This window comes from Strix aluco, chromosome 8 (genome assembly GCF_031877795.1).
Source record: "Strix aluco isolate bStrAlu1 chromosome 8, bStrAlu1.hap1, whole genome shotgun sequence".
NCBI lineage: Eukaryota > Metazoa > Chordata > Aves > Strigiformes > Strigidae > Strix > Strix aluco.
The window spans coordinates 24,139,499-24,165,261 of record NC_133938.1 but is presented as its reverse complement, the minus strand read 5'-3'; the positions used below and the strand labels follow the sequence as shown (position 1 = coordinate 24,165,261).

At 37.0% G+C, this 25,763-nt stretch overlaps 1 protein-coding gene across 4 annotated transcripts in view; it reads left to right on the top strand.

Moving 5' to 3' along the window:
• The window catches only part of VAV3 (vav guanine nucleotide exchange factor 3), a 202,070-nt gene that overhangs the window by 30,211 nt on the left and 146,096 nt on the right, over positions 1–25,763 (top strand). For all 4 annotated transcript variants that reach the window (XR_012624163.1, XR_012624162.1, XM_074832667.1 and 1 more), the window contains exon 2: positions 2,939–3,055. Coding sequence is in view for 2 of the 4 variants with exons in the window: in XM_074832667.1 (XP_074688768.1) it covers positions 2,939–3,055 (117 nt within the window). In the remaining 2 variants the exon portion in view is untranslated. The remainder of the gene's footprint in view (positions 1–2,938; positions 3,056–25,763) is intronic.

Here is a 25,763-nt window from a genome sequence, read left to right as displayed (position 1 = left end):
GCAGGGAGGTTAAACTGTTTTGTTGGGAGGCTGTTCTGCTAAAGGCACCATTTGGCACGCACCCATTGATGATGTGCTCCCATCTCAAGTGCAGGTAGCTTTGACAAATGCTTAGTCTGTGGTTTCTAGAGACCACAAGAAATGTACTATAGCTGCTGTGTTGTCATATGGCTGCTGAATATTAGATTATAATTATGTCAAGTCTGTTTAACATATGACACATGTTAAGTGCACTTCACCATTTAATGAATTAATGAGGATCTAAAAAAAAGGAGGGGAGGGAATGGGAGATTAGAGTCTTCTTTGCTCTCTGTTAGAATATTCCAAATAATTTAATTTATTATTACAGTGTAGGTACTTTAACATTTCCTTTAAAACATGTGGGCTAAGGGAAACTTAATTTCTTGTAATTGTTGTCCCAGCTATTTGCATATACTTCATAGTAATGATAATTTAAACACAAAAGGCTGATGTCACAAAATTCCCTCCAGATTTGAAGTAACCCATAAATCTTGTTGAAAAAATGCTGCCATCTTTATCTTTTATTGTAGGAGACCTCTGTTAAGAATAATTGGAGAAATTTTGCAGAATGCGAAGGACATTTGTTTGTGCATAACTGCTGATACATTAAATGGTTCTTTTAGCTATGTTAAGAAGCTAAATGCAACTCGCTAAAATGCTCTCTAGCAAATGTAGGCCAGATTTTAGGCCCATGACAGCTCCTGTCTCTCTCTTAACTTCTTGCTCTCTTTAGAGGTAAACAACTTAATGCAGTTATAGTCTGCGCTGGCAGACTTCAGCACTAACTAATCTAAACTCAAAACTTAGGCTTTAAAAAGGCAGCTGAGTTTTCTAGTGATGAAAAAATTTGTTAGTGGTTGTGAGAATTTCAATGTGAGAAAGTAAATTGGTATTCAAGTTGAATCAGTATTCTGCATTGGGGAAACGTAGTGGCCCTTGATGGCTTTTAAGAAAAATAATTAAAAAACTGGGGGAAAAAAATGTCATAGAACAATAATCGCTTTGTATATGCCGTCTTGTTTTTAAAGCTGTGGACTCCCAAACCAGCTCATCTTCTGGTTCTTTCTGCCAGTGTCATGGTGGAAGAAGCACATATGTTTTACATCTCTTAGCCTTCTAACCTTGTAATTTTGATTTGAAAATTGTAATCTTTGCAAAACCGGAGAAACTTGTGATATTGACTAAGCAAGCTAGACTCATTTTTCTAATTTCACTAGAAATAAAAGCAGTCTGGTGTAAATGCAGTGGTGTCCTTGAGCAGCCCAGTATGTAGCCCAGCACTGGCTGCCCTGTGTGAGCTGAGAGCATGTGCAGACGGGGCTCTTCGGGAGCGGAGAGGAGGGTGATGGCTGCAGCTCCACCTGGTACATCTGTGGCCCCTTACACTTGATGTGGCAGTTGTCAGTCACAGATGCCTTCCTGGGAGCTTCAGCTTGTGCAGGGAATGCTTTCGTGATGCTTTGCCATGAGTTTGTCGGCTGTTGTCTTGATGTCAACAACCATCTACTAGAGTTGTCTACTTTTGAAGCTTCTGCTGTTGAATTGGTGCTTTTGCATGTGTAGCCTTGCTGTAAATGTGATCTATCAGGTGCTCTGCTTTTTCTGTGTCTGGCTGGTTAGTTCTATGTAACACATGAAGTAGGGCTCCCTGTTGAATCGGTGTTTTATTGTGTCATGGTGAAGGTGAAGCAGTGACATATTTTGTCTGAGTGAACAGTATTTATTACTTTGCACTCAGGAAAGGTCTGCCTGTGACAGTATTAATATAAAAAAATGCTGCTTTTATAAACACCAATAAAGTTGGAACATAGAGCAATTCTGTAATCCGTCCTAATTTAAATGATCCTTATCCTTATGAATCCACTATATGGATCTCCATTCATGGAGAACTCTAGGAACTTAGTTTTAATATTGAGTTGCTGTATCAGTACTTTAAAAATACATATTCAAAGCACAGTGCTGAGTCATTTGAAATACTGTTGCTTATAAATATTCATTTGTGTTTGAACTGTACTGTGTAGTGGATTGTAAGACTACAACAGCATCTTCATGGAGCTAATGTCCTCATAAGGTACTAGTACCTTATAGTGCTAATCATTATCAAGAATAGATATTGCACTTTATAGCTATCCCACTTCAGTTACTCCAATGCTATTGGTAGTTACTTACTGTCTTCGGTACTGGTAAGGTCTTTCAAAAAAATGGTCTACAGGAAAATGCATTATAAGCCTTATAAGGAGAGCATTGTGGCTGAAGCTTTATTCTTTTCCAGACTCAGATGATCATTGATGCATGTGGATAACTTCAAGGGAAATAGACTTTGATTCAGTACAGAAATCAAGGTGGTTTGAGGATCTTAAATCTCAGCTAAATAAATTATAAATTACTTCTCAACTGCAAATTTCATCCGCTCCTGTGTTCCAGATAGAGAATATGTATTCATAATGTCTTTAGTATGTTAAAACAGTGTATGTGTATTCATTAAACATTCAGACTAGACTTTTAACAGCTGAAGATGCTTGATGTATACATGAAGAATAACTTTCTCATATTAATATGATTTTATTAAGGTAACTTTATTTTGTTCTATGCTGTCCATAGAGAACTGAAAAATAAGTCTGTACTTCGACTAACTTGTATCTAGTAGCATAGTGTCATTTCTCTTTGTTTACGTAAAAAGAGAGAAAATAGTTTCTGTTTACAAGTGTCTACTCAGAATTTGGTTAGTGCTTTTGAGTCTGAAGGGAACCTCTATGGCTGGATGAGAGCCAGTGGAAGATCACAGCATAGTGGAAGTGCTGACTTAGAAATAATTGTATTGATGAATTTTGTAATTATTTATTTGTGACCAAAGTGAGTGTGCAAGTTGCTAATTGACACAACTCAATGCTTAGTATTTTTGTTTTCTTTCCTCTAGTTTCTTTGCTTGAAGAATATAAGGACTTTTCTTTCGGCATGTTGTGAAATATTTGGGATGAAGAAAAGTGAACTTTTTGAAGCATTCGATTTATTTGATGTGAGAGATTTTGGAAAGGTAAGGATCCTTTTAGTTATATCCTGAGTAACACCTGTGTTTTGTTGCTTGAATATAGAAGACTTTCATGGTAGCTGTGGTGTAGAAGTTGTGACTAGTGGATGAGTGTTCATTAGTAAAAAACGGTGGGAGAGAATTAAGAAAGCAGAAGAATTAGATTTACACTGGAGGGCTAATAAAGGGCAGAGAAAAAATCCCTGGTAGGGAAGTTCTGAAGGTGTGAAAAGCATAGATAAATTAAAAAAACAGATTGAAAGATGCTGGGTTAAAGCTAAATGAAATGCGTGAACATGGTAAACTGTGGGCAAGTGCTGTCTGGTTGAAATCACTTTTGACATAAATAGTGTGGAATCAGAAACCCTGGGCCTATAGGCTGTAAGCCACATGGCACAGAGCATGTTTCTTTAGTCTCAAGTGCTTAAAATTCACCCATGTATCTGCCCTTGCAAATTTTATTTTTTACAATTAGGTTTTAAAATCTGTTGTTTTTTTCTAACCTGCTGTAAATCTCAGACACAGCTATGGTGGGTTATTGTGACTATGCTGATCTACACAGCCTGAAGTATATTCTGTAAGTCTGCCATTAGTTATCCTATATGTAAAAGCTTTTTCCAGTGTGTTGTTCACAGCCTCCTACATATGTGCAATCTGTCATTGCCAGCATATGTTCAGTTCAAGTACAGTTTCTGCTTTTGAGTCATAGGTTATCATTACCCTAGTTTAACAGGAAAAGGTCTAAAAATTACCTCAAGTAGCACCAAAAATAGTTATTTATTGAAATTTAGTATATTTGAAGCATTATTCATTTTTTTAAGAGATCATAATTTTTCTACCTAATTTTTATGAACTGCTATGATGTAAGAGTGCAAGCATGAATCAGAGCTGCAGTATGGCTGTTTGAAATGGTTGCATGATTACTGTTAACCAAAATATCTAATTTTTTAATGAATTTTTTTTTTGTGTGCGCTAGCAATGTCTTAAGGTATTTATTAAGTCAGATATCGTAATGCTTGCTTCAAGTCTTTGATACCTATGCCTAATGCACAGAAATTTTAAATTATTGTATGTTCTAATTAATTGCTGAGAGTTTCACATTTTGTGCCACATAAACACAGCCAGCTTGTTTTTTTAATACAGTCTAGTTTTGAAGAGGTATTTTGCAGTGCAAATTATTATTGCTGCATCATTGAATATGCAGTAAACAAGTTTTGAGTAAAGGCTGAATTTAACCCAACAAATATGTTTCTGGCACTCTTTAATTGTCATTTTAACAGAATTTATTTTAAAATATGATTTTATGTAAGTAGAATAATTGGTTAAAAAAATACTCTTCCATCCATGATACTTAGTATTTTATTTGTTGTCCCAAAGTAAAATTGGATGCAGAGACATGGATCTTTTTACTGTTTTGTTGCCACAGTATAGCACAAATAGACAAATTATTCCTGATACTGGTATTTCAGTTTTAGTGATGGTGATAGTGCTTACAAGCAATGGTTTCTCTAGTCTTGGCCTGTTTAGTGGCCTTTGTCACCTTTCTCGGAAAGCTACCAGGTAAAAACACAGGGACAAATTTGAAAGGCACTGGTGTGTGGGATCTTTAATGAGGCTAACTATGTGTGCAGTAACAGCTGCTTGTGCAGAGGTGGAGGTGCTAAATTGGACAAGCCTGTGCAATCCTTGCAATAGCTGTGCTGGGCATGCTTTTAGGTGCATAATGGCTCTGCTGTTCAGCCGTTTCCATTGCGTGCTTGTGTGGAAGCTTGCCATGCACAAGTGGAGGTTGCAGTATGCTGTATTTAGATAGGCTGATCTGTATGTTTTACTAGCCTCTGCAAATGAGCGCGTAGTCAGCTTCCCAAAGCAGTGGGTGAACTTGAGGCCATTAAGAAAGTGGAGGGGGAAATTACAACTGTATTAAAATACATAGCTAGCCTTATGCTGAGCTATTTCTGTGGTTTTAAGGGTATCATTTGTACAGTTAGCTGTGAATATCTGTAAAATGGCATGGGATTTCAGCTGCATATCTGATAATGTACTTACTACTTTGGAAATTCTGATTGCTCGTAGCAGTGGTGAGAATACGAAAGCTTATCTTTTTCAAGTTGTTCTTTGCTTCTCAACTTTCACCTTTTTTATTTTTCCCTATGAATAGCAACTCCAATATTGTCTTAAATCTCCAGCCTTCTTGATTTGAAGTTGTATATATGCAAAAGGCCAAAAAAAGTGCTGCAGATTTTTCCTGCTACTGCAGCCAAGTCATTGGGCCATTTCTAAAAAAATTCTTTGAACTGCTCTCCCTAAATGTGTACAGAATATAAATGATCTTAAAATGATTACAGGCACAAACAGAAAGGATAATATGGTTTAGAAACATTCTGTTTTCCAAACTGTTGACCAAATAGGTGATGGAATGTGTGTGTGCAGTACCTACAATGTCTAAGATGTGAATATACTGGAAGCTGTCTTGAGATGTCAGAAGTTGGCAAGTACTTAATAGTGGTGAGATGTAAATAAACTGTAGCTGAGGTGACTCCATAAACGTTATATATCCAATACTTCTAAATGCTTCAGTTGCATTGATAAAGAAATGATTATTGAATTTGTCATTTTATGATTGATTTCAATGACTATTTAAGCATGCCAGTGGAGGGAACAAGAGAAATGCGTCAACTGTAAATGAACAATGTGCTTTTAAGGTAATAAGACTGAAGGGAGAAACCATATGAGAGACCTGGTGATGGAAATTGTCATTTTTTTGAAATATTCTGATGTTTTTCAACTCTTTAAAGAAAATGGCAGCAAAACCTTATGTGTGGTAGAAGTAGCAGCTGTACACTGCCTATATAGTCATAAGACTTCTAACAACCTTGTGAAATACCAGTTACAAAATGTTTGATGTAATGGTGAAACTTGCATTTAATAGCTAGGGTTAAATGAGCTGTTTTCAGATGCTTTGACATAAGGTATGAAAATTTGACTTGAACTTTGTGCTCCACTTCGCAGAGACTCTTTGATCTCTCAGTGATTAGAGAAAAAGAAGGGTGTATGTGGTGTGGATGGGAATCGGAGCTGAAGCTAAAGTAGCAACATGTAAATAGTTAAGAGAATAGGTAAAGAAACAGGGAAGCGGCTGACCCCATGGGTATGTTTTTAATGTGTATGTTTTGTATGAATATTGATATCAGAAGATGAGGGTTTTCTTCTGTTTCGAGTATAATAGCACAGATTTTCTTATTTTTTGACTGTGCTTGAAAAAAGAGGGGCTACATTACACAGAAATAGGAAGGTTCTTAAATCATGCTTTCTAAAACTACATAAAACTTGTTTTTCCTTAAGTTTACAGTATTCACGCATTCCCACTCACCTTTCTATCAGTAAATTTCATTGTTGCTGCATTAAGTTCCTGATGGAGCATGAAATGCCCTCCCACGTACACGGGGTGCCAGACAGTGTTTTCATTACGAATTCCATGCTGGAGAGTCATTTCTCACTACCGCAGGGTTGTCAGGTTCTTCCTTTCTACCTGTGTGCCAGAATCAACAAATAATGTTGATTCTTCTTTCAGCTCTATGAGGCCTGCACGCTCCTCAAACAGCAGCCTTTACTGTTTGGTACGCCGCAACAAATTGTTGCTATCCCTATTCTCTGAAGGAAGCCTGCAACTAATGCGTTGCAGAAACGGTAATCTGAGGATTAGTTCCAGCACCCATTGATGTCAATAGATGCTCCCTGGCCTCAGAGAGTTGTGTTTAGAGGTCCTGTGGGAGAAAATGGTGTCCAGATATTGTCAGAAAAAGAACTTTGTGTACTCTGCTTTTAAATATTCTAAGCAATGTATAACTGAGCACAGAGTAGTTTTTATAATATAACTGATCTAATATGAACATAGCCATAGACCCCCTAGTAGGGATCCTGCAATAAATGTCTAGAGATAACATACAATATTCAGTTATGATTTAAAAAAAACCAACAAGCGGATCAAATATCAGCTGCTACCAGTCAAACAAGTATCTAATTGTTTAAAAGCATATAACATTATGTCTAGTGTAGCTAACTCTCCAGTGACACTCAAAAGGCTAGTTTATGTAGAGGCAAGCAACTGCTCTGAAAATATTGAGTGCATATACTGAGGTCATGGAGTTTGTGATCATTTTAGTCACTCTCTTAGTGCAAAGGAAATCCGGGCTATGATGCAGCAGAAAGTCATGCTGAAGTTGAGGATCCTTGTGTGTTAGTATTCCCTCAGGTTTAATAGATTCCAGGAAGATCAGGCAGATGTGCATGAATATACACACCAAAATCAACACAACAAAGAGCAACAGTTGTTATAAAAAGTTATATACCTTTCCAGGAAGAGAGAGGAGGAAAAATGTTTAGGAAATTTTTAATAAAACTGAAGCAGTTGAGATGAGCCTCGGTTGTTTCACATTTTATTTGGTGAATTTAATGAGTGATGTAATAGAGCAAAGTGTAAGAACTTTCACTAATAAAGTCATATTAAAACTGCAGAACATTGGGGAGCATGCTAAGACATGGCATATTTTCGTAAAGATATTAAAATGGGGAAAGAGAAATGAACTGGTAAAAACAAGACTATCATTAAAGACAGAGCTCTGTACTTTCATTCTCTGCCTTTTATTGGTGGAATTAAAAAAAAAAGCTTAGTGTTTACTCAAGAAACTAGCTGTACAGTTGCTTTTAGGAGTAGCATTTTAATGTTTTCAGGTGCTTAAGTGAGATGGACTGGTTTGGTATGAATGACACTTGAATTTCTTAAAGGTGTACTTGTGAATGTGGGAGAATGAAGAAACAGAAGATACAGATAGGTTTCAGCTTCCTTCTCTCTAGAAATGCTTTGGACAAAATGAGCAAGAAAACTCTAGCCTGTTGCAAAAGTGCTGAAATGCTTGGCCTGTATGGAAGACCTTATTTTTTAGGTATTATTTCTGTTTGTATAGAGTTACGTAAAGGTCAAGTGCTCAGTAGCCTCTCTAAAAGCCTCCCTTAAATCATAACAAAATTATTTCCAGCCCAAAGAACATAAATTATAGTTTTGGGCAAACTGATGAGGTGGATGAATGAGTGGAATGAGTAATGGTATAGGTCATCAACCACCTTTTTGAAAAGTCCTTGAAAATTTATAGAAATAGATTGCCATGGTGTGACAGTAGAAACCATTACAAACACTAGCTAAATTTAGTGTACTTGCAGTGATCGTCACCAGAGAGTCTGTACAAATTGCTAGGTGTATAACTTCAATAAATCTAAAACCATTAGCACGAGTTTATAGCTTCTACATGAGTTTATATATTTAGGCCTGAATGTTTCAGGATTATGGTCTTGAATGTTCTTGTGACAGAATATTAGTGGATTATCATGTCACTGGTCTTTCTAAGTGAATCTTCCTGAATTTCTTAGAGGTTTGTCATACCTTTTCAAGTTTTCTGCCAGTTGATGAAAATGGTAGTGATAATCTTTGTTTTTGACCACATCACAAAGTGTTGAACACACCACAAGTATTTGATCATTAATGAAAAATTCACATCCAGGGAGTGCTTGGGCTGTTTAGAAAGTATGAGAAGACTTTGAGTCTTCATATGATGTAGGCTTCTGTTCAGTTCTTCAGCAAATGTGACCAGGTTTGGAAAGTCAAGGTTAATGAGAAACTGCTAATATGAGACACTAAAACGGAGTTTCTGAGCATGTTTCTCTGTTAAGATGATCTTGTCCAAATATTAACTGTATCTGATTCATGTATCCTGGAGGCACTGGGCTCATAGCATTGAATTCTGGTAACATTCATTTCTCTTTGAGGTGGAAAAACTTTTGGAGGAAGAAGACAGTTGGAGCTTGAGTAGGTTTAATAGGGTTTAAGACTTATGTCTTCTCACACATTTGTTTATAGAAATGTTTTTAAACCTTGTTTTTAAACAGGGAATTAATTCCCTGCAGTACTTGCAATATAAGCATTTCAGTAACCAAGAATTGATGGTGGAACTGACAACTAAACCCCAAACTTCCTGAATTTATAAATATTGGTCAAAGTAACACAAATATAAACTATAAATAAAACCAGAGGCAAAAAATGAATGACTTGCAGATGAAGTCCATATGAACTTTGAAGAGTTTAGTGTGTATCTTTTCTTCTGCAATAGTGAAATTCTTCACCCTCTAAAAAGGGTAGGAAATGTGGGTTTTTTGTTTGTTTCTTCTCTCTCTTTTGCAAAGCCTGGTGGCTTCCAAAGACAGAAAGCATGACAGTTTTCTGTTTGTGCCTGATAGATGGAAAGGGGAGGAAGAGAAGACATTGAAGTACAATTTGTATAAGCTGTTTCATGCTCTCCCAAGCTTGCAGTATAGTTAGTTTCTAAGAGAATCCCTCTCCCACTTTGACCTAGATTCTCCTGCTTGCTGCCTGGGTTCTCTGCTTGTTCTTTGTTTGCTCTGGGGTTTTGAGTTTCAAATGACATAGGTTTAAAATTATAATGTCTCTAGAAACAAATAGTATATGGTTATTGCTGTTACCTGGGCCTGTTGGTCATTGTGATATTTCCAGTTACCACATGAAGTGGGCTTGACATCAGCCTAAAAGCCTGTTGCAAATTGTGTTTGGATTTCACATGTTGTTAAGATGCAAGATTGGTTTTTGCGGTGAACTTACAAAGTCCTGGTCCTTGATGTTTGGACCAATGTACTTGGACTATTTTTGTCATCAGTGATCCAAATTAAATATTCAAGTCAGACACTGAAGTAGGGAGCAATTGTAGAGCTAAAAGATTTACGATTTTTAGTCGATGATCCTCTGCCTCTTTTGAGTTGGGGGACATTTGCTTTCTGTTGGTGTTCCATGTGTCTGCTTGTAGGTATTAGATTCTGAGTAAAAAATACCACCACTGTGTAATGAAGGAGATTTCCTGGGTCTTTCTCCCCTCTTCCTCCACCTCCCCCCCCCCCCCCCCCCTTTTTTTTTTTTTTTTTTCCTGTTTGCTTCCTCTAATTCGATTTTATGTTTTGGGAGCAATGAAGGAAAGAAAGAGAACTTGGTGTCACTGCATTGTTTCAGCTCTGGAGAAGACCATCCATTGTACATCAGCCTTTTATTTCCCTGGCCAAGAACTGGGTAAACCCAGTCTAGCTTACTAACTAATTTCTCACAGCCTAGGTAGGGAAGACTTGTTCTGATTCATAGAGCTATGAGCTTTAAGGCTTATAGCAAAGTTAATTTAATGTCTTTTGCAACAATTAATGTTTTACCATTAGCATTTATTGCTACCCAAACTGCCTGGATGTTTTCCTATTTTAGTTAATTTTACCTCATGGCAGTCTCAGACTGGACTTTGCATTGTGTTCAGGGCTTGTTTTATGAGAGCGTATGTTTTTAAGGTGCTCTCTGTTTCAGATCTAAATCTGAGTTCTTCATTTATATACTAATTTTCTGTAACGGTACATTCTGACATGGTTGACTACACATCCTTTTTTAGACCATGAGAAAAGACTTGCTTGGCTTTGTTCATGTTCAGGCTTTGCTTTGTATCCTCTTCGTTTAGAATTTATATTAATATTTCTAGGGAGAGAATTTAATGAGTGGTTTGGACTACACTTTCTGTCTGCTTGTAACAGTCATATTCAAATCTAATGTTTCATTAAGCCATGTGGACTCAAGTATATTTTTACAGGGTTGGGTGGGGAGTTTTGAACACTTGGCTACTCTTGCATCTGAAGAAGTAAGCCACTATTACTATTAAATGATGGTAAGAGACAAAGCAACTTTGACTGTTGTATTTAAATATAAGCAGGCCGAGGACAGCCCGTGTGCTTGTCTGCTGTATTGAAATAGTACTATATCTCCACATTTCCTTTGGATCAAAGGAATGTATCTTTATGATTTGTTTGCTGATGCTCAGTTTACTGTAAAAGTATTCATTCAGCTCTTTAATATGTAGCTTATCACTTATGTTTGTTGGGCCTTTATGCTCCTTCCTGGTTTTACTTGTCTCTACCTCTTTTTCTTCTGCTTACTATTTTTTAGTTTTGGATCTATCTGAATCAACCCATTTGACATATTTCAGTTCTACTTGTCTACCTGAGATTTTAACACAGGCTATAGAAGAGAATCTGAGAAGATGTTTGACTTTTAAAAAAAGTGTGTCTTGAAATAAGCCATATGATGTTATGTTCAGGATGCAGTAGGATGCTTATTCAAAAGTAATACTAAACTGGGGACCCAGTTTAAAATGGGAAATGATTTTGTGTAGGATCTACATAAGAAAGCATTCAGTTTCTTACTGGTTTATCCTTGAAGAGTTTTGATTACAACAGACTTAGTTTAATTGCTGTGATACTGGTAAACTGTGTTCTTTCTAATGTTCAGTGTCATTCCTCTGTGCCTGGCCTTTTGCCTGAGCAAGAGACTGATACAAGCAACACTATGAATTACCTAGAGTGCATTTTTGCACTATTATCTGCATTTTTTTATTGTTTCCTGCAGCTCACTTTGAATCTCAGCTGACTGCATCTTGATAATAATCAAAGATTAGGAGGCAAAGAAGCAGAAACAAACAAAAAGGATATTAAGAAGTGAGCAACTAGAAATAGTTATCTGTCCCTACGTTGCTTGCCAAATGTCTTTTTGTTGTATGCGCTAATGATGACAACAGCAATTCAATTAACTTGATATGTTAACTATGAATAGTTTTAAACTAATAAATTTGGTGACTTTCTTTGTACCATTCCAATATAAAAGAGTTAGAGAAAGTGTAATTACTAAGTTTGTTTTTTTTCCTTCTATTTCCTTGGAATGATTTGAAATAGCTAAACTTCTCCTTTACTGAAAGATGTCTCCTAGCCTATATCTATATAAAAATACAATATATGTAGATATATCTATCTACATCTATATAAAAATAAAATGAGTTTAAAACACTATTGAAGGGTGCCTGTGCTAAACCTCCACCAGAGAGATTTGGGCCACTCTTGAACTCTACCTAAGAGGCACAAATTGCAAGCTAGGGAGATGGTGGCTTAAACCATCTCTTATGCAGTGTTGAGATTTCCTCTGGAGTTAGTGAAGCATGTATAAGCGTTCTCCAAGAGTAGCTGCTAATGACATGGTGGAGTCAGTGGGGCCAAACCCGGGAGATGTTAGTATGCTGGTGGAAAGCTGGCCTGTGATTTTTCTGCTCTGTCTGTAGAGGCCCCCTCTTCGTGCAGGCAAAGGGGAAACCACCTGCCAGCTGTTTACGGTTGGTAGTTCTCCTATGTTAAGCAGAAGTGTACTCGAATGAAAAGTCCCAAATAATAACGTGTTTTCAAAGACAGTAGTTGCTGCTTGTTTCTTTGTAAGTATTAAAAATTGAGGGTTTGTTTAGCCTGAAGAATGCTCTGGTAGTTAGATTGGTTGTATTTTCATTCACTGCTTTTTCTGTTCAATTTCAGTAGAAAGTGAAACCTGCAGTGAATGGTTTGCAGCAGGAAACAATGTTTGAGTATTTCATAAAAAGGAAATAGGTACAAATTAATGAGAAATGTTTACAAAATGTGTTAGAAGGGCTTTTACTTAACATGTTGGTGATAGGGCTAGAGAGGTGTTTGCTAACAAAGAATTGTGTCCTGCTGTTTTTAATTCTGACGCAGTAGTTGTGTTATGAATAAATGTCAGATGCACAGGGACTGTGTGCCTTGGAAAAGCTTGGATACTTGAAATAGTTTGGTAATGAAATATTAAGTCAGAAGAGTGTATTTCAACATAGTTATCTATAAATCTGAAAAGCTTATATTGTTTGTAGGTGGTTGAGTTCGACTATCTTGCTGGGAAAATTAATGCATCTTTCTGTGCAAACACTAAGTGTGGCTTTTTCTTTTGGTCAAAACAGGTTACAGCAGAAATGCTCGATCTTGGGTTTTGGATCTTAAATGTTTTTAACTGAAGCATGAGATGAGATTTATTTGGACAAGTTCTATTAAACACATTGCATTTTCATGGCTTTCTTAATGAGATTTTGAAGGTGAACATTGGTGGCTGAAAACTGAGGATTTAATTTCCAAAAGAACCATTCAGTAATTAAATCATTCAGTGTAAAATTTTTTGATGAATATATTAGCTGATAAATTTGAGAACCTGTTTAAAAATAGTTGTAAATGATGACAGTTGCTAAGTAGGAAGTAATATGATAGAAGAAATTCAAAGTATTGTCCAAAAAAAATTAATGAAAGTGAAATGAATGACACAATTCAGCTGCTGCTAATGTCTACAAGTAAATAAATTCTTAAATTTCACCCAATTGCAGTTTAAAACTGTAATATGCCAGCATAGGTCTCAAGACCTGCCTGTAAAGAGCCTTTAATATGAAGTAGCAGCCTAGGTACACTGCACAATGCAGGGTGATGCTGAAGAAGCTGACAAAAGTGTATTACTTGAGTTTTTGGAAGGTTCTATTCTCGGCATATTTTATATGTAAATTTTAACCTTAATAAAATAAATTTCCCAAATTAAATAGAGTTAAATATAGGTCTGAATATATCTTCAACTGAAAACCATTTTGTTCTGTGAACATTTAAGGGACACTTGGTAGAATAGCTCAAGAAAACCAATTGAGGGCTAGTTCACATAAAAAGATACTTCATTCCCCAAAAATCAACTTTAAGATGCTGAAGGGTTTAAAGTGTTTCTAAAGTAGAACTGCTTTGAACAAAAATACTTCAGCGACATTGTGCAAGCACATGATGTGTTTCCTGCAGTGGCTAATTGATACTAGCTGAGTAATTCAGTGCACTGTATAATCCTTTTTTTTACCAAAATACGTAAATGACTTGAGGATTTACTGCCTGTGCTCTTGCAGGAAAGTAGAGCAAAAAATTGAATGTAGGTCACTGGTGGGGTGGGGAGTTCTCCACAATTTCCTATTCAGCCTTCACTGGGATGAGCTGTTGTCCAAAACTTAGTGCAGTCTAAAGTGTCAAGCAGAGGTGCTGTTCATTTCACAGTGACTCGGTAGTACATTTTTCCTCCCCCAGTGCTAGGTAACTCTCTTGTAATCTTCCTGAGTGGTATGAGGCATAGCAGTAGCTGTATGCTGTCTGTCTGATGGACCTGAATATACCTTAGGAGTTGCTTCTGGGCTTGGAGAGATGACTAGGAGGTGACATTGCCCATCACCTCACAGAAGACTTGCAAAGTAAAACATGGCATTAGGAAAGAAAACAATGTCAAGCTTGTGGCAGCTGCTGTCCAAACAATTGGCTCTACTTGTTGTCTAAATATTATCACTATCAAAGTCCTGATAAGAGGTTGTACTTTGCATGTGGTGTAATGATCCCATACAATGTATTCTTGCCTTCAGAACCTTTCTCTTCAAAAGCAGTGGAACAGAGTGAGACCAAATTTTTTTTTTTTTTACCTGCAAGTTTTCTTTTAAATGCTTTCCTCATTTGAATAGGTAATGGAATAGGAGATTTCCTAGCTGTTTGAAACAAATGGCCAGCCAGGAGTAGTTGTGCATGTTTGTCTTCAGATCACTTTCTTTTGCATTTAAGATATTTATTTGGCTGTTGTGATTTCTTATGATTTTATCTTATTTCTTGGTCACCACTGGTTTATTTGAAAAGTACAACATGTATACATCTTTTGAGATTTAAGCACTTGTGTATATGGCTGCCTATCTTACAACTTATTCTGGTATACTAAATATTGTTGAGTGACATAGTTCTGAGTTTCATTTGAGACTGAGTTTTAGTGTGTTTTGATCTGGGGAGGTGGAGGACCTCCCTTATAGTTTTTCAGCTAACTAAAAAGAAAGGTTAAACAACTCGAGTACCCTGCATAGTGGATGGACACAGACAGTCTGTGTGATCTGTGGGAAACGGTCTGGGTGTTGGAAACTAGTTTAGTTATGAGTCTTGAAGTATTAGCTCAGTGAAGTTAATGAAAGTTTTTAAACCACCTGATTAGAAATGTTGTTATATCATTTTCAAAGTGGTGAGGTCTACATTTTTGTATATGCTAACTTGGAGGCTGGATGTAGATGGGATAGAAGATGGTTTTTCTCAGTTGCATATTTTGTGGCAAAAAAAGTTTGTTTAAAGCATGATTGTACCTTAATTAGAAAACAAACAGGTTTTTCCTGGCCAAACTAGTACAAGGTTGCTTCAAGTTAGGATAAATATTTTTTGTTTACGTTAATATTATTAACATACTTTAGCATGTGGTTTGTGATTGAAAAAGTGGGTTCTAGACCAGGCATCTGATTTTAAATAAATAAAAATACCAATATTGTCTCACTTTCTACAGACATTTTTCTTACAAAATTAAACAAAATGGAATGTGAATTCATTTTTTCCAGAACATAGGAAAGATAAAGTATTTTTCCTATGTCTAGCAAGCATTAGATAATATCCAAAACTTAGTGAAAGAGCTCAAAGACTAGGAACTTAAGCGTAACATGCACTTTGATTTTGAACTTTTACAGAGTAATTCACATTTATGTTTTGTTTTTTTGATGGAGATTTGCCACCCACAGGTGGGTGGCATAAATTTGGAATCTGTAGGAGCCACAACCAGACTGGTTTTAAATCTTGCCTTTGTATGTATTATTAATTAGATTAACCATCGCTTCAGCAGCACTAAGCATGCTGATGCTGGATGCAGAGCTAAAATGGGAGAGCATGAGAACATTTCTATTCAAATTGTAGAGCTTTCAGATATTTCCTTACTTTTGTTTCCCTTGTGGAAGTGAGTAGTCCAGCTGTACCTTGAATAGTTTCCTAAACACTAGGAAAAGGTGCTACTTACAAACTTCATGTTAACAAAGCAATAATCATACCAAGTAGCAGTGCATGTCTCCCCCATGGTGCAGGTTCATAAGTATGTGGCATTTATTGGATAAAATATTTTTATGCTTTTCTGTTTATAGCTTTGCTGGGATTTCTTAAAATTAGTTGGTTTTGAAGTAATATAGACAACATTTTATCTGTCCATATTAAGGTGAGAAGGAAGAGAGATGAGGGATGAGATACAGGAAGATGGTGAAGTGGGAGAGCAGAGATAGCAGACTGCTCTGACCACTCGCCGCAGGCTCAGGGCCCCCAGAGGTGCCAGTTTCCTTTCCGCTTGACTTTTGGTGCTGGTCTCTGTTCTCCCTTGCTCTAGCATTACACCTAAGGAACATAATCTGTGTGACCATTTCTTTTAATTATGCTCTCATAACATAATGTTTAAAGTCATTTTCCCTGGTTACTTACTGTTTGCTCTTCATCACTGCCTTGTCTTCTCTACTGTCTTCATCCTTTGCCTCTGTCTTCACTTTGCTTTGCAGTCCAGTGTATGTCCCTCTCCCCACAGTGCTTCTTGGGCCTTTTCCATTTCTGCATTTCAGGTTTGTTTCTGCAGTTTCATTTTGTCTCTTGGTTTTTATCAGGAGACTGGCCCTGTTATTCCTGTGCTTATTTAAATATATTTTCAAATATTGCTGACTACCAGATAAGTACTTGCTACTTGCAAGAGGAGAACTATAGGCCTATTGGAAATCCTGCAATTCAGCTTCTTTTCTTCTTACCCATTTGTTATAACTTGAATATGAGGGTATCTTCCTTCATTTTGGTCATGTAAAGAAGAAATTTTCAAGTGTGGTTTCGTTTGCTTCCTCTTGCATTTGATTCAGAGCATATTTTTGTGTGTTGAATAGCAAAGTGAGAACAGTCTTTGGTGTTGTCTGGCACCAGCAAATCTCTGGAAAGGAAAAAGAATTCTTAGCACTGATGTTCTGATAATGTTTTATTTTCTCTGTTTAAACTGAAAAGCAAACCCCAAACCTCTTGAAATGAAGCTGCAAAGAAGGATTTCACAATTCTGACACAAAATTGTTCAATATAATGACTTAAAAATTTTAAAATTTGCAAGCGGTAAAATATGTTTTCATTTATTTGGAATGACTCAAACGGATGTTTTAACTCTTGAGCTGTAGATTTTTTTTTTAGCACCATGTTACCCTCTCTTAATTTTTAAAAAAGTTGACATTAAAAAATAGTCAGTTTGGTATGCAGTAGAAAGGTGTTTAGCAGAGATCATTCATGTACTGGTGTCTATAACAAGTATTGATCAGTGCATGCACATATGAGCTGCTGTGACGTCTCAAGAGGTCAGAAATTTGGGCTTATACCAGATTCACTTTTCCTGAGTTTCTCAGAGTTCATTTGTCAAATTCCAAGATGCAGTAATTGATTCCTCAATTAAAACTAAATTAGAGAACACTGAATCCGAGAGGAGGGTTTAGTTTTCTATTTCTAATCAAATCAGTACTCACAATTGTGGCTGAAAACTACTACTGGTGTTTGAATACAGAAAACAAGGCTTGTGTCATAGAAAACAAAGCAATAAAAAGTACCTGAGTGATGGCACTTCTTAGATGCCTGGATTATGAACTCCAGAAGCTGATCAAGATCTTTCCAGAGAAAAATGCTACGTAGAAATAGCAAGAGAGTCTTCTGCCAATGCACAGCTGCGGGCTGAATGGAGAGTGCAGTGCAAGGCAGGGAAGTGTAGCATGTTCTGCACTATGTTCATGCTTTTATGGTGCATTTCTGCTTGTGTGTGTTTATGGAAGCAGAGACTCCATGTAATGCTGTCTGTCTGAACTGTCTGAGGAATAAAAAGGAAAAAAGGGTTATAAAGGAAAAAAGACATCTAAAGGTGGGGTGGCAGAATCTGAGACATTTTTAATGGTGTACCAACTTTTGTGAGTATAAAACGTCAGTGTGAAGACAGGCTGCAAGGCCATTGTGGTGACTTGAGTTACTTACATTCTCTCTTTGCACGGAGAAGGCCACAGCTTGGCTGTTCAGACCTTCAAGTTTTGATGGAAAGAAGACCCTGGCTTTTTTCACTTGTTTTGCTGTTGTGAGTGTGTTCTGTTGTGGCAGCTTCTGCCAGCAAGGGCTGCCATTCTCTGTGCTGCTCTTATTGCTGTCCTGTCCACTAGCAAGTGTCTCCGCAGTGCTGGGAGGCAGGAGATGTACGGGAGGGTCTTTCAAGTTTATGTGTGTTACTGTTCAGGGCTAGTATGGTTTCAAATCTCTGCCTAGTTCAGAGGGGACAAATAGAATGCTTAAGATAATTAATTTGCTTGTTTGTGTAGGAGCTAATTTGAATGCTGATGGATTGGTTTGTTCAATTGGGGCACCAGTGCCTAACAACATAGGCATGATTTGATGCTAAAAGACAGGTCTTCAGCACCTACTGTTGAAGTAGATGGAGTATGTGAAAGTAAGCCAACTGGGAATGTAGTCTGGATGTTCCTGGTTATGGCTAAGATAAGAGATGTGTCTTATTTAGGAGAGTGAACATGAGTTAGCGAGCATAAGCTTTTTTCTCCTTAGATATATTTTTCTGGGAGGCATGAAAGATGCTTTATAGCATTACCCTGTTGAGAAAGAAAATCCAAAATGTGAAGTTATTTTCCAAGCGGTTTCCCAGAAATGGAAAGTGAAGATGAATCAAGGTGCTGGTTTAGAGGCAGCTGTTTCCACAAGCATTTGAGAAAGTATCGCTCTTGCCAAGTAAAAATAACGTAAACTCACATAGAAGTTGAGTGGCTATCTATGCTAAGTCATGAGATTGTTTTTAAAACTTTTTCAGTCCCCTAATAAAATGAAAAATTTACTCATTAATAGATAGTAGCTAGTAGATGAAGCTACTCAGCTAAACTTAATAGTATTAGATCTTGTTCTGCTATTTGTGTGCACGTTGAAAACAATTTGCTCAGATACAGTGAAATTGGTTACTCATGTAGGTATGGTATCAAAGTAACTTATGTTTCCTCGCATATTTGCAAGTGCAGAGTTCTGGGTATGCAAGGGAATTCAACTATAAATTTGTTTCATAATGTTAGGTAAAATGTTAAAAGCGAGGTCAGCATTCTCAAAAAAGGAGCTTGGGTTAATACCATTGTATCAAAGCTGCTTGACTGGTAAAACAGAATCCATCTGACAGAGTGCCTCAGACCTTATGATGGCTTTAAATTGATCCATGTTGTTTCACTTGGCAGACTAAATTCTGAAGGGAAAAAATCCTCTTGCTGTGGAGCTTCTCGTAGACAGAGGAGCCTTGAGCAAGCCAGGCAGTGAACCCTGTAAGAAGCCCTTTTTCCTTGACTTCTCTGTTGGATGTTAATAAATTGTAATAGGCTTCTGAAGGTGGAGGCTATGGGTGCATGTACAGTGTGTCACAGACAGTGGGAAATGTCAGTGCATCAATAATCAAAAATCCATTGAAAAACTAAACTACTGCAGTAGCCTGGCCTGTTTGTTATGTAACACTAAATTTTGACTGAGAAGTAGACCTTCATCTTAATATAAAATAGTTTCCATTTGTTGTAATGCAGGTCTTAAAAGAGCTTTTCTCCACCGTCTACAAGTGATACTAAAAAGTATTGTATAAGAGTGCTTTTAATGGTTTTGTTATTCTTGAACAGCAGTAATTAAAACATTTCAAAAGTTTAACTTCAGAACAAATGCTGTACCTTGTACTGAGCTGATCCACTTAACTCACAAATCTATGTTGTGTTAGCTGTGCATGCTGTAGGTACCTCAGCTACAGCAACAAACTAACCGCATTAATAGAGCTAACAAAGAAGATGCATATGTTGATATTTTTGTTCCTTTTTGTGGAAGACATGCATCATCTTTTTTGGAAGCAAGTTACTATTGAGGGAACTGTGACTGTGTTCTCATTTTATATTTAATTTGCTTTTCAGGTTTGTTTTCAGTTTTCTTATCTTGTTTCTTAGTTTTTGAGATGACATTTTTGTCATCTCACACCCCCTTCAGAAGCTGACAACATTACTTTCCTAAAATGAGATTTCTCCTCTTCCTCCATTGCCTCATCCTCCCTCCTTCAATTTCCTTTGTCACATCTTTCTCCTCTTCACATCTCTCATCTTTCCCAAAACTTCTCTTTCTCCAAATGGTCCGACTTCACTGCTGTCTCGAGATGACATTTCATGCATCTGCCTCACTTAAGCATTGCTTTATTTCACTGTTTTTGATGCTGTCTTATCCCTGAAGCTGCTATTTTTGGTATGAGTGCAGCAGGAGAATTTCTGTGTGTTGGAAATATCTGTGAGCAGTAAACTTAGTGCTTGGCAAGTGAAAAGGGAGTCATATTGAGGGACACAATTTTAAGAAACATTACAGTTAGCGTGGGATAAAACTACTGATGCTTAACAGTGTCTTGGAAATTTTGGCACTGAGGCTGTTTCAGTCAATTTATTTAGTGTTTGTCAACTTGTGTACATTTTAACTGGTCTCTGCTTCAGATTTGAAGTTTGATATAAAAAATGGAGAAGGTAGAAGTATAACTCAGGTTGCTGCTGGACATGGACTACAACTTCAAAACGTTTCCTCTCAACTTGTGCTTATAATGAAGCTTGCGAATTTTGTTGTTGACCTGAAGAAAGGTTTAGATATTTGGAATTCTTTTTTTTCCTCAGGGCAGTTGACCTGTGAAAATTTAACTCTTTTTGCCACAAACACTGACTTTCAATGAGACCATAATACCTATGACAAACTATGAGGAGAATATTGGCATCACATAAGGTTTATCTTTCATATTGTATGTTAGATAAAACCAGAGTGCTTATACAAGGTTGGTTGATTGCAATATATTTTTTCCTAGTTTTATCTCTCCAAAATGACTTTGTGCATTGACTGCAAAAGATGTGGGAGCCTGATGTTCATAGAGCATGGCCTCCTCTGGTAGCTTATTCTTGTCTAGGACAGACAATAGTTTTCAGTATTACTTGTGGTGTGTTTTCTAGGTGTGCCTGCTCATCTGCAGTTGATCTTGTGTTAGTTCACTGTTAGGCCTCTGCTGAGATTGACTGTAGTGGGACTAAATAACGCTCTGAATATTGTGTTTGGTTTGGACACACTGTATTGGACTGAAATGCCCAACTCAATGTGAAGAGTTTAATTGAACTCTTACGTGCTATTGGTATTTTTATCATGAATAATTAGGACTGAAGTTGGCCTTAGATAAAGTTTTATAACCTGTTAACCAATCTGGGATGTGTTCAGTCCTGTGCCCTTCCACAAATGCATTTAAGCACAATTCCACATGAAATATTTGGAAATGCCTATAAACCCTATAGAGGAAAAGTGAGGTATAGTCATATGTAGTCTAAGAGACAATATTAATGTCAGAAGTTACTGTCTCTCCTTTGCTCTGCTCCCTTGGTCATGCCAGTGTATGTGGTGGTATGGCTGAGCTGGGAAATAAGCAGAGGAGCTTGTCCGCCCTTTAGAATAACATTTTAAGAAATTAGTCCCTCCCTCTCTGCCTGTCAGTTCTCTGATGTAATTTGTGACATGACCATGCTAACAGTTGGGTTAGCACAGCTAAGGTAGTAGCAACCTGAAGTGCAGGGCAGAAACAAGTGGATGAAGAGCACGAGGCAGAGGACATAAATTTCTGAAGTTGATAGCCCTGGTGAAATCCCAAGAGACATCTTAATATTAAATATAACTAAATAGCTAGTGATAGGTATCTGTGGTTTGCTCTTATTTTTCACAGTATCTGCATCTAAAATACATAGCATGATTCCTATCACATACTTGAAGAACAAAAAAATCTTTTAAATCTCCAAACAAGTGAAAACTGAAGAACAAGTCCCTATCTGAAAGTCATCTCATATGAGTCACTTAACATTGTTAGATATATTATAAAGAAATCTGATTCCTCTCTGCAGTTTAGGTCTGGTGTGGCAGTTCTTAGATTAGTATCAGACATTTGGCTGCTGTGCATTTTCAGATAATGATACAACAGAAGAATAAAGCATTCTTCAAAATAGTACTTAAAGCTTTTTTCACTGTAGGAGAATTAGAGTGCCTGAAACCTCACAGTTGTATTAAGGCGTTCCTGAATATGCCCCTTCCCACCTCTCAGTGACAGGAAGCGTTAAAGCAAATACTGTTTTCCTTAACTAGGGATGGCATCATGTCATGGAGCATAGAGTGCTTAAGATGTACCTCTATTTTATATTTGGATTTGGGACAGGAGGGACCAGGGATGTAGAGTTGTTATGAGATATGGTTCTGACTCTTTGTTGTTTAATACTGTGGGCATAACACCTAATACGATGTTATTCCTGGTATGGAGGTGAGTTGTTTTTGATCTTCTGCAATTATTCTTGTGTTCAAATACTTTTGTTTTACTTGTATTCAAATACTTCTGTACATTGTTTTACAATGTTAATAGGTGACTGGCTTGGGAAGAAACATTGACCTAAATAGATGTGTATTTTAGATAAAAACGAAAATTCAAAAAAGAAGTAATTTTAAATGAACTACCCTTAAGTGTTTTGTTTGTCTGTCTTTTCTGTCTTCTAACTCATCTTTTAGATGGTAAGCTCTCTGAGCTCTGGCTGGCTTAATTTTGTCATAGGCAGCATAAGGACAACAGTGTCAGTGCAAAGGAGGATATGATGTCAGACACTGACTAGCACAGGTAGGTTATCACTGTTAAGTACATTACAAACATTTAAAAAATAAAAGAAAGGAATCCCACTTTCCCTTGGTTGTGCATTTCTGCAGTGACATTTTGGAAATGCAGTATTCTTTCTGAGGGGAAAGATCTATGCATAGATAATACAACCTGCAAGCTGCTGCACGTTCAAGGGAACAAAGCAAGAAAAAAATTAAGCAGTATAAAATAAAATTAGCAAGTAAGTTTCATTCATTTCGTAATTTTCAGTATAAGGATCCAACTCACAGAGAATTAGGTATAAACACAATGAAAACTTAAATCTCACTTTGTATTTGCTTTCACTACAGTAAGTGTAGCTACATAATTTTTTTTTAATCTAAAAGAACAGACAATTAGGGAGAAAACCAAACCACTGCTCTTGTCAGGTTTCTGTAATAGAAGTTGATAGTATTGCCATTCCCATCGTAGGATGTCTTCTCAACTATAATTTTTTAGAATCCTGTATCAAATTATAATTTTTGAAATAAGGATGGAAGACAGTGAATGTGAGTTACGCCATCCTGTGTACTGTGTATCTTTTTGTAGTGTTGAAGGTAAGCACAATGCTTTTCTGATGGACTGATCTAATCCCTTGTCTCTTGGTACAGAAGAGAGATCTCTAGAAGTGAGGCTTGAAAGGTAACCTTGGGCTTTTGTAAGCCACTCAGGGCGGGTTAGAGGGTAATTGCATCAAAGAGAACAGCTCAGTTCCCTTTGCACTGCCCACTGTAGCAGGGAAATTTTTTTCTCACAGAGAAGAAGGGGACATACAATGTGTGTTTACCCCTAATAAATATCCTTATCTTCAGTGATTATGACCTGGAGTAAATTCAGTTCATGGTTCAAGTGTGACTTGGTACCATTCAGCAAAGCCATGCTCTAGTTGAATTTATATAGGCAATGTTTAAGTAAATTCAGAAAAGGGAGAAGTGTGGCAGTGACTGGTTCACTCAAGACAGGAAGAGAAAGATCTTCCTCTGCTTTTAGGCAAAGAGAGGAAGAAAAGCTCCATTGCGCAGCCTCCTCTGAGTATCCTTCTTGCTAATATCAAAATAGACAAGGAAACAGTTTAAATATTAAAGTGAAATAATACAGTGGGGGTGAAGAAACCACATGACACTTAAACTCCAGGATGTATGCCTAAAACAGTATTTGAGGTGAAATCAATAATGAATACGACAGCACTTGTTTCCTTCTAAAACATTTGTATGCTAATTTTAAACATCCAAGGTCAAGAACACCCAAAATTTATACATAGTGTGCAGACTGGTAGTTGCTGTTTAGAGAAATTGCTTGTTCTTTTCAAACATGTAAAAATAGTCTTTTGAGGTCTGTTAAAGGACAGTGGCAAAAGAAATGTAACTCTGAAAAACACACAGCATTGACTGATGTCCCTTCCTATTTTCAGAAAAAAGGATTCTGTTCAAACTCTGAAAACCTTTGATAATCTCACTGTTAGGTCAATAAGGACTTAAAAATGGATGCTTATGTTTAGGAAAAAATTAAGATTATATTAAAATGTGCTGTTTAAAACACGGGGAGAAGCTGTTTTTTCCTTTATTAGTGTTATGACCCATATAAAATATGGTAAAAAATTGTGGTATTGTCAATAAGAGTTTTTACAAAGCATTGAAAGCAAGCACTTGATCAAAGCTAAGTACAGTTTGAAGATGCTGTTTCCAAGTACAGCTTATCCTTATAAAGTTTATTATGACAGGAACTGAAATGATTTAATAGCAGCTAGGTTTTACAGTACTATTGTAGGCATATCCTCTTATATTCCTTTGCACTCCACGCAAAACCTGAAATGTAATAAATGCACCAGAAAGAACAAAATCCTATTTCATTCTCAGTCTTTTACAAGAATAGTATGCTTGAAGGCAGTCCTGCTATTAGCTTCAGTGTTCAAGTGCTCTGTTTATATCACAGCAGTGCTTTAAGGAAGATTGTCAGTCGTCAAGCAACATCTTAAAAAACCCCAAAAACCCAGTCCAGATCTAACCCCCCTGAAGGCATGGTGAGGGCTGGAAGGTATTCATAGAACCAAAACCACGAGCTGCAGACAGGAAGCGGCTGCTAAAACTCCTTTGCCTCGTGTATGCTTTGGTGAGTCTCTGGGCCTTTTGGACAAAACGAATCAAGAGATTAACAGCGCTGTGCTCCTTGTGCAGTTCGGACTTTTTCAGTTCCCTATAAGAGCAGAACTGTCTAGAGAACCTTTCATGCTTTTGGACTAGTAACTGTAGCTTCGTCACTGACCTAAAGTTTGAAAAAATGGGATTTTAAGCACAACTTTTGTTTAATGCGTATACATTTGTGTCCACAGTTGGATACTGATTATTAAAGACTTGCTCATTACAGTCCTAATAAAATGGCATTGAGTTTTACAAATTCCTGGAGAGCATTCAGTTTTGCTTCTCTCTCTCTTTTTTTTTTGTGGTGGTTTGGTTGTGTGTTGTTTTTTTTTTTTTTTTTTTTTTTTTGGGGTGGGGGTGTGTGTGGTGGTGGTGTTCTTTTTTATTTTTTGGTTGTTGTTTTGTAAGTCCTGTTTAGGAGTCATGTGTGCAGCCCTATGTAGTTACATCTGCCAGTCCCACTATTCCAGTTCAGGAGTTTGCGTGATCAGAGATAGCACTCCCTATAAAAGGGATAAAATGTTAAAAACGTTCAGTGTGTGAAAGGGGTGGAGGAGGAGTTTGGTTAGTGGGGGTCCAACCTGCCCTTTGCTATTGTTGGAAACTACATTTATAGTTTTATTTTAACTACTGTTCTAGAGAAAAATGTTGTAGATACTTTACATCTGTAATGTAAACTTATGACATCAAGTGTTTCTTGGTATAATTCAGAGTTGTGAAAAGAAAACAACAACAGAACTCTTCAGTTTTGGATATTTTTAACTTAATGTCAGATGTTTTATTTTTACGAAAAGGGGAAAATATGCCCAGCCTTAACCTGTCCTTTTGGACATTAGGTCATCTGTCCTCTTACACCTTCGAGAGTGGTTTTTTAAAATTACGTTCTTCTGTCTCTCTGGCTCTGCCTGCCTTCTGGTCCCAAACTGCTCTCCTCCCCACCTCACCTCTCCTTACAAGGCTTTGGAGAAAATGTTTCATCTTCTCTAGTTGTTGATTCCCCAGCTTTTGAAGTACCAGCAGTTTGCATCTCTGTAGTTAGCTTATCTACAAACAGAAA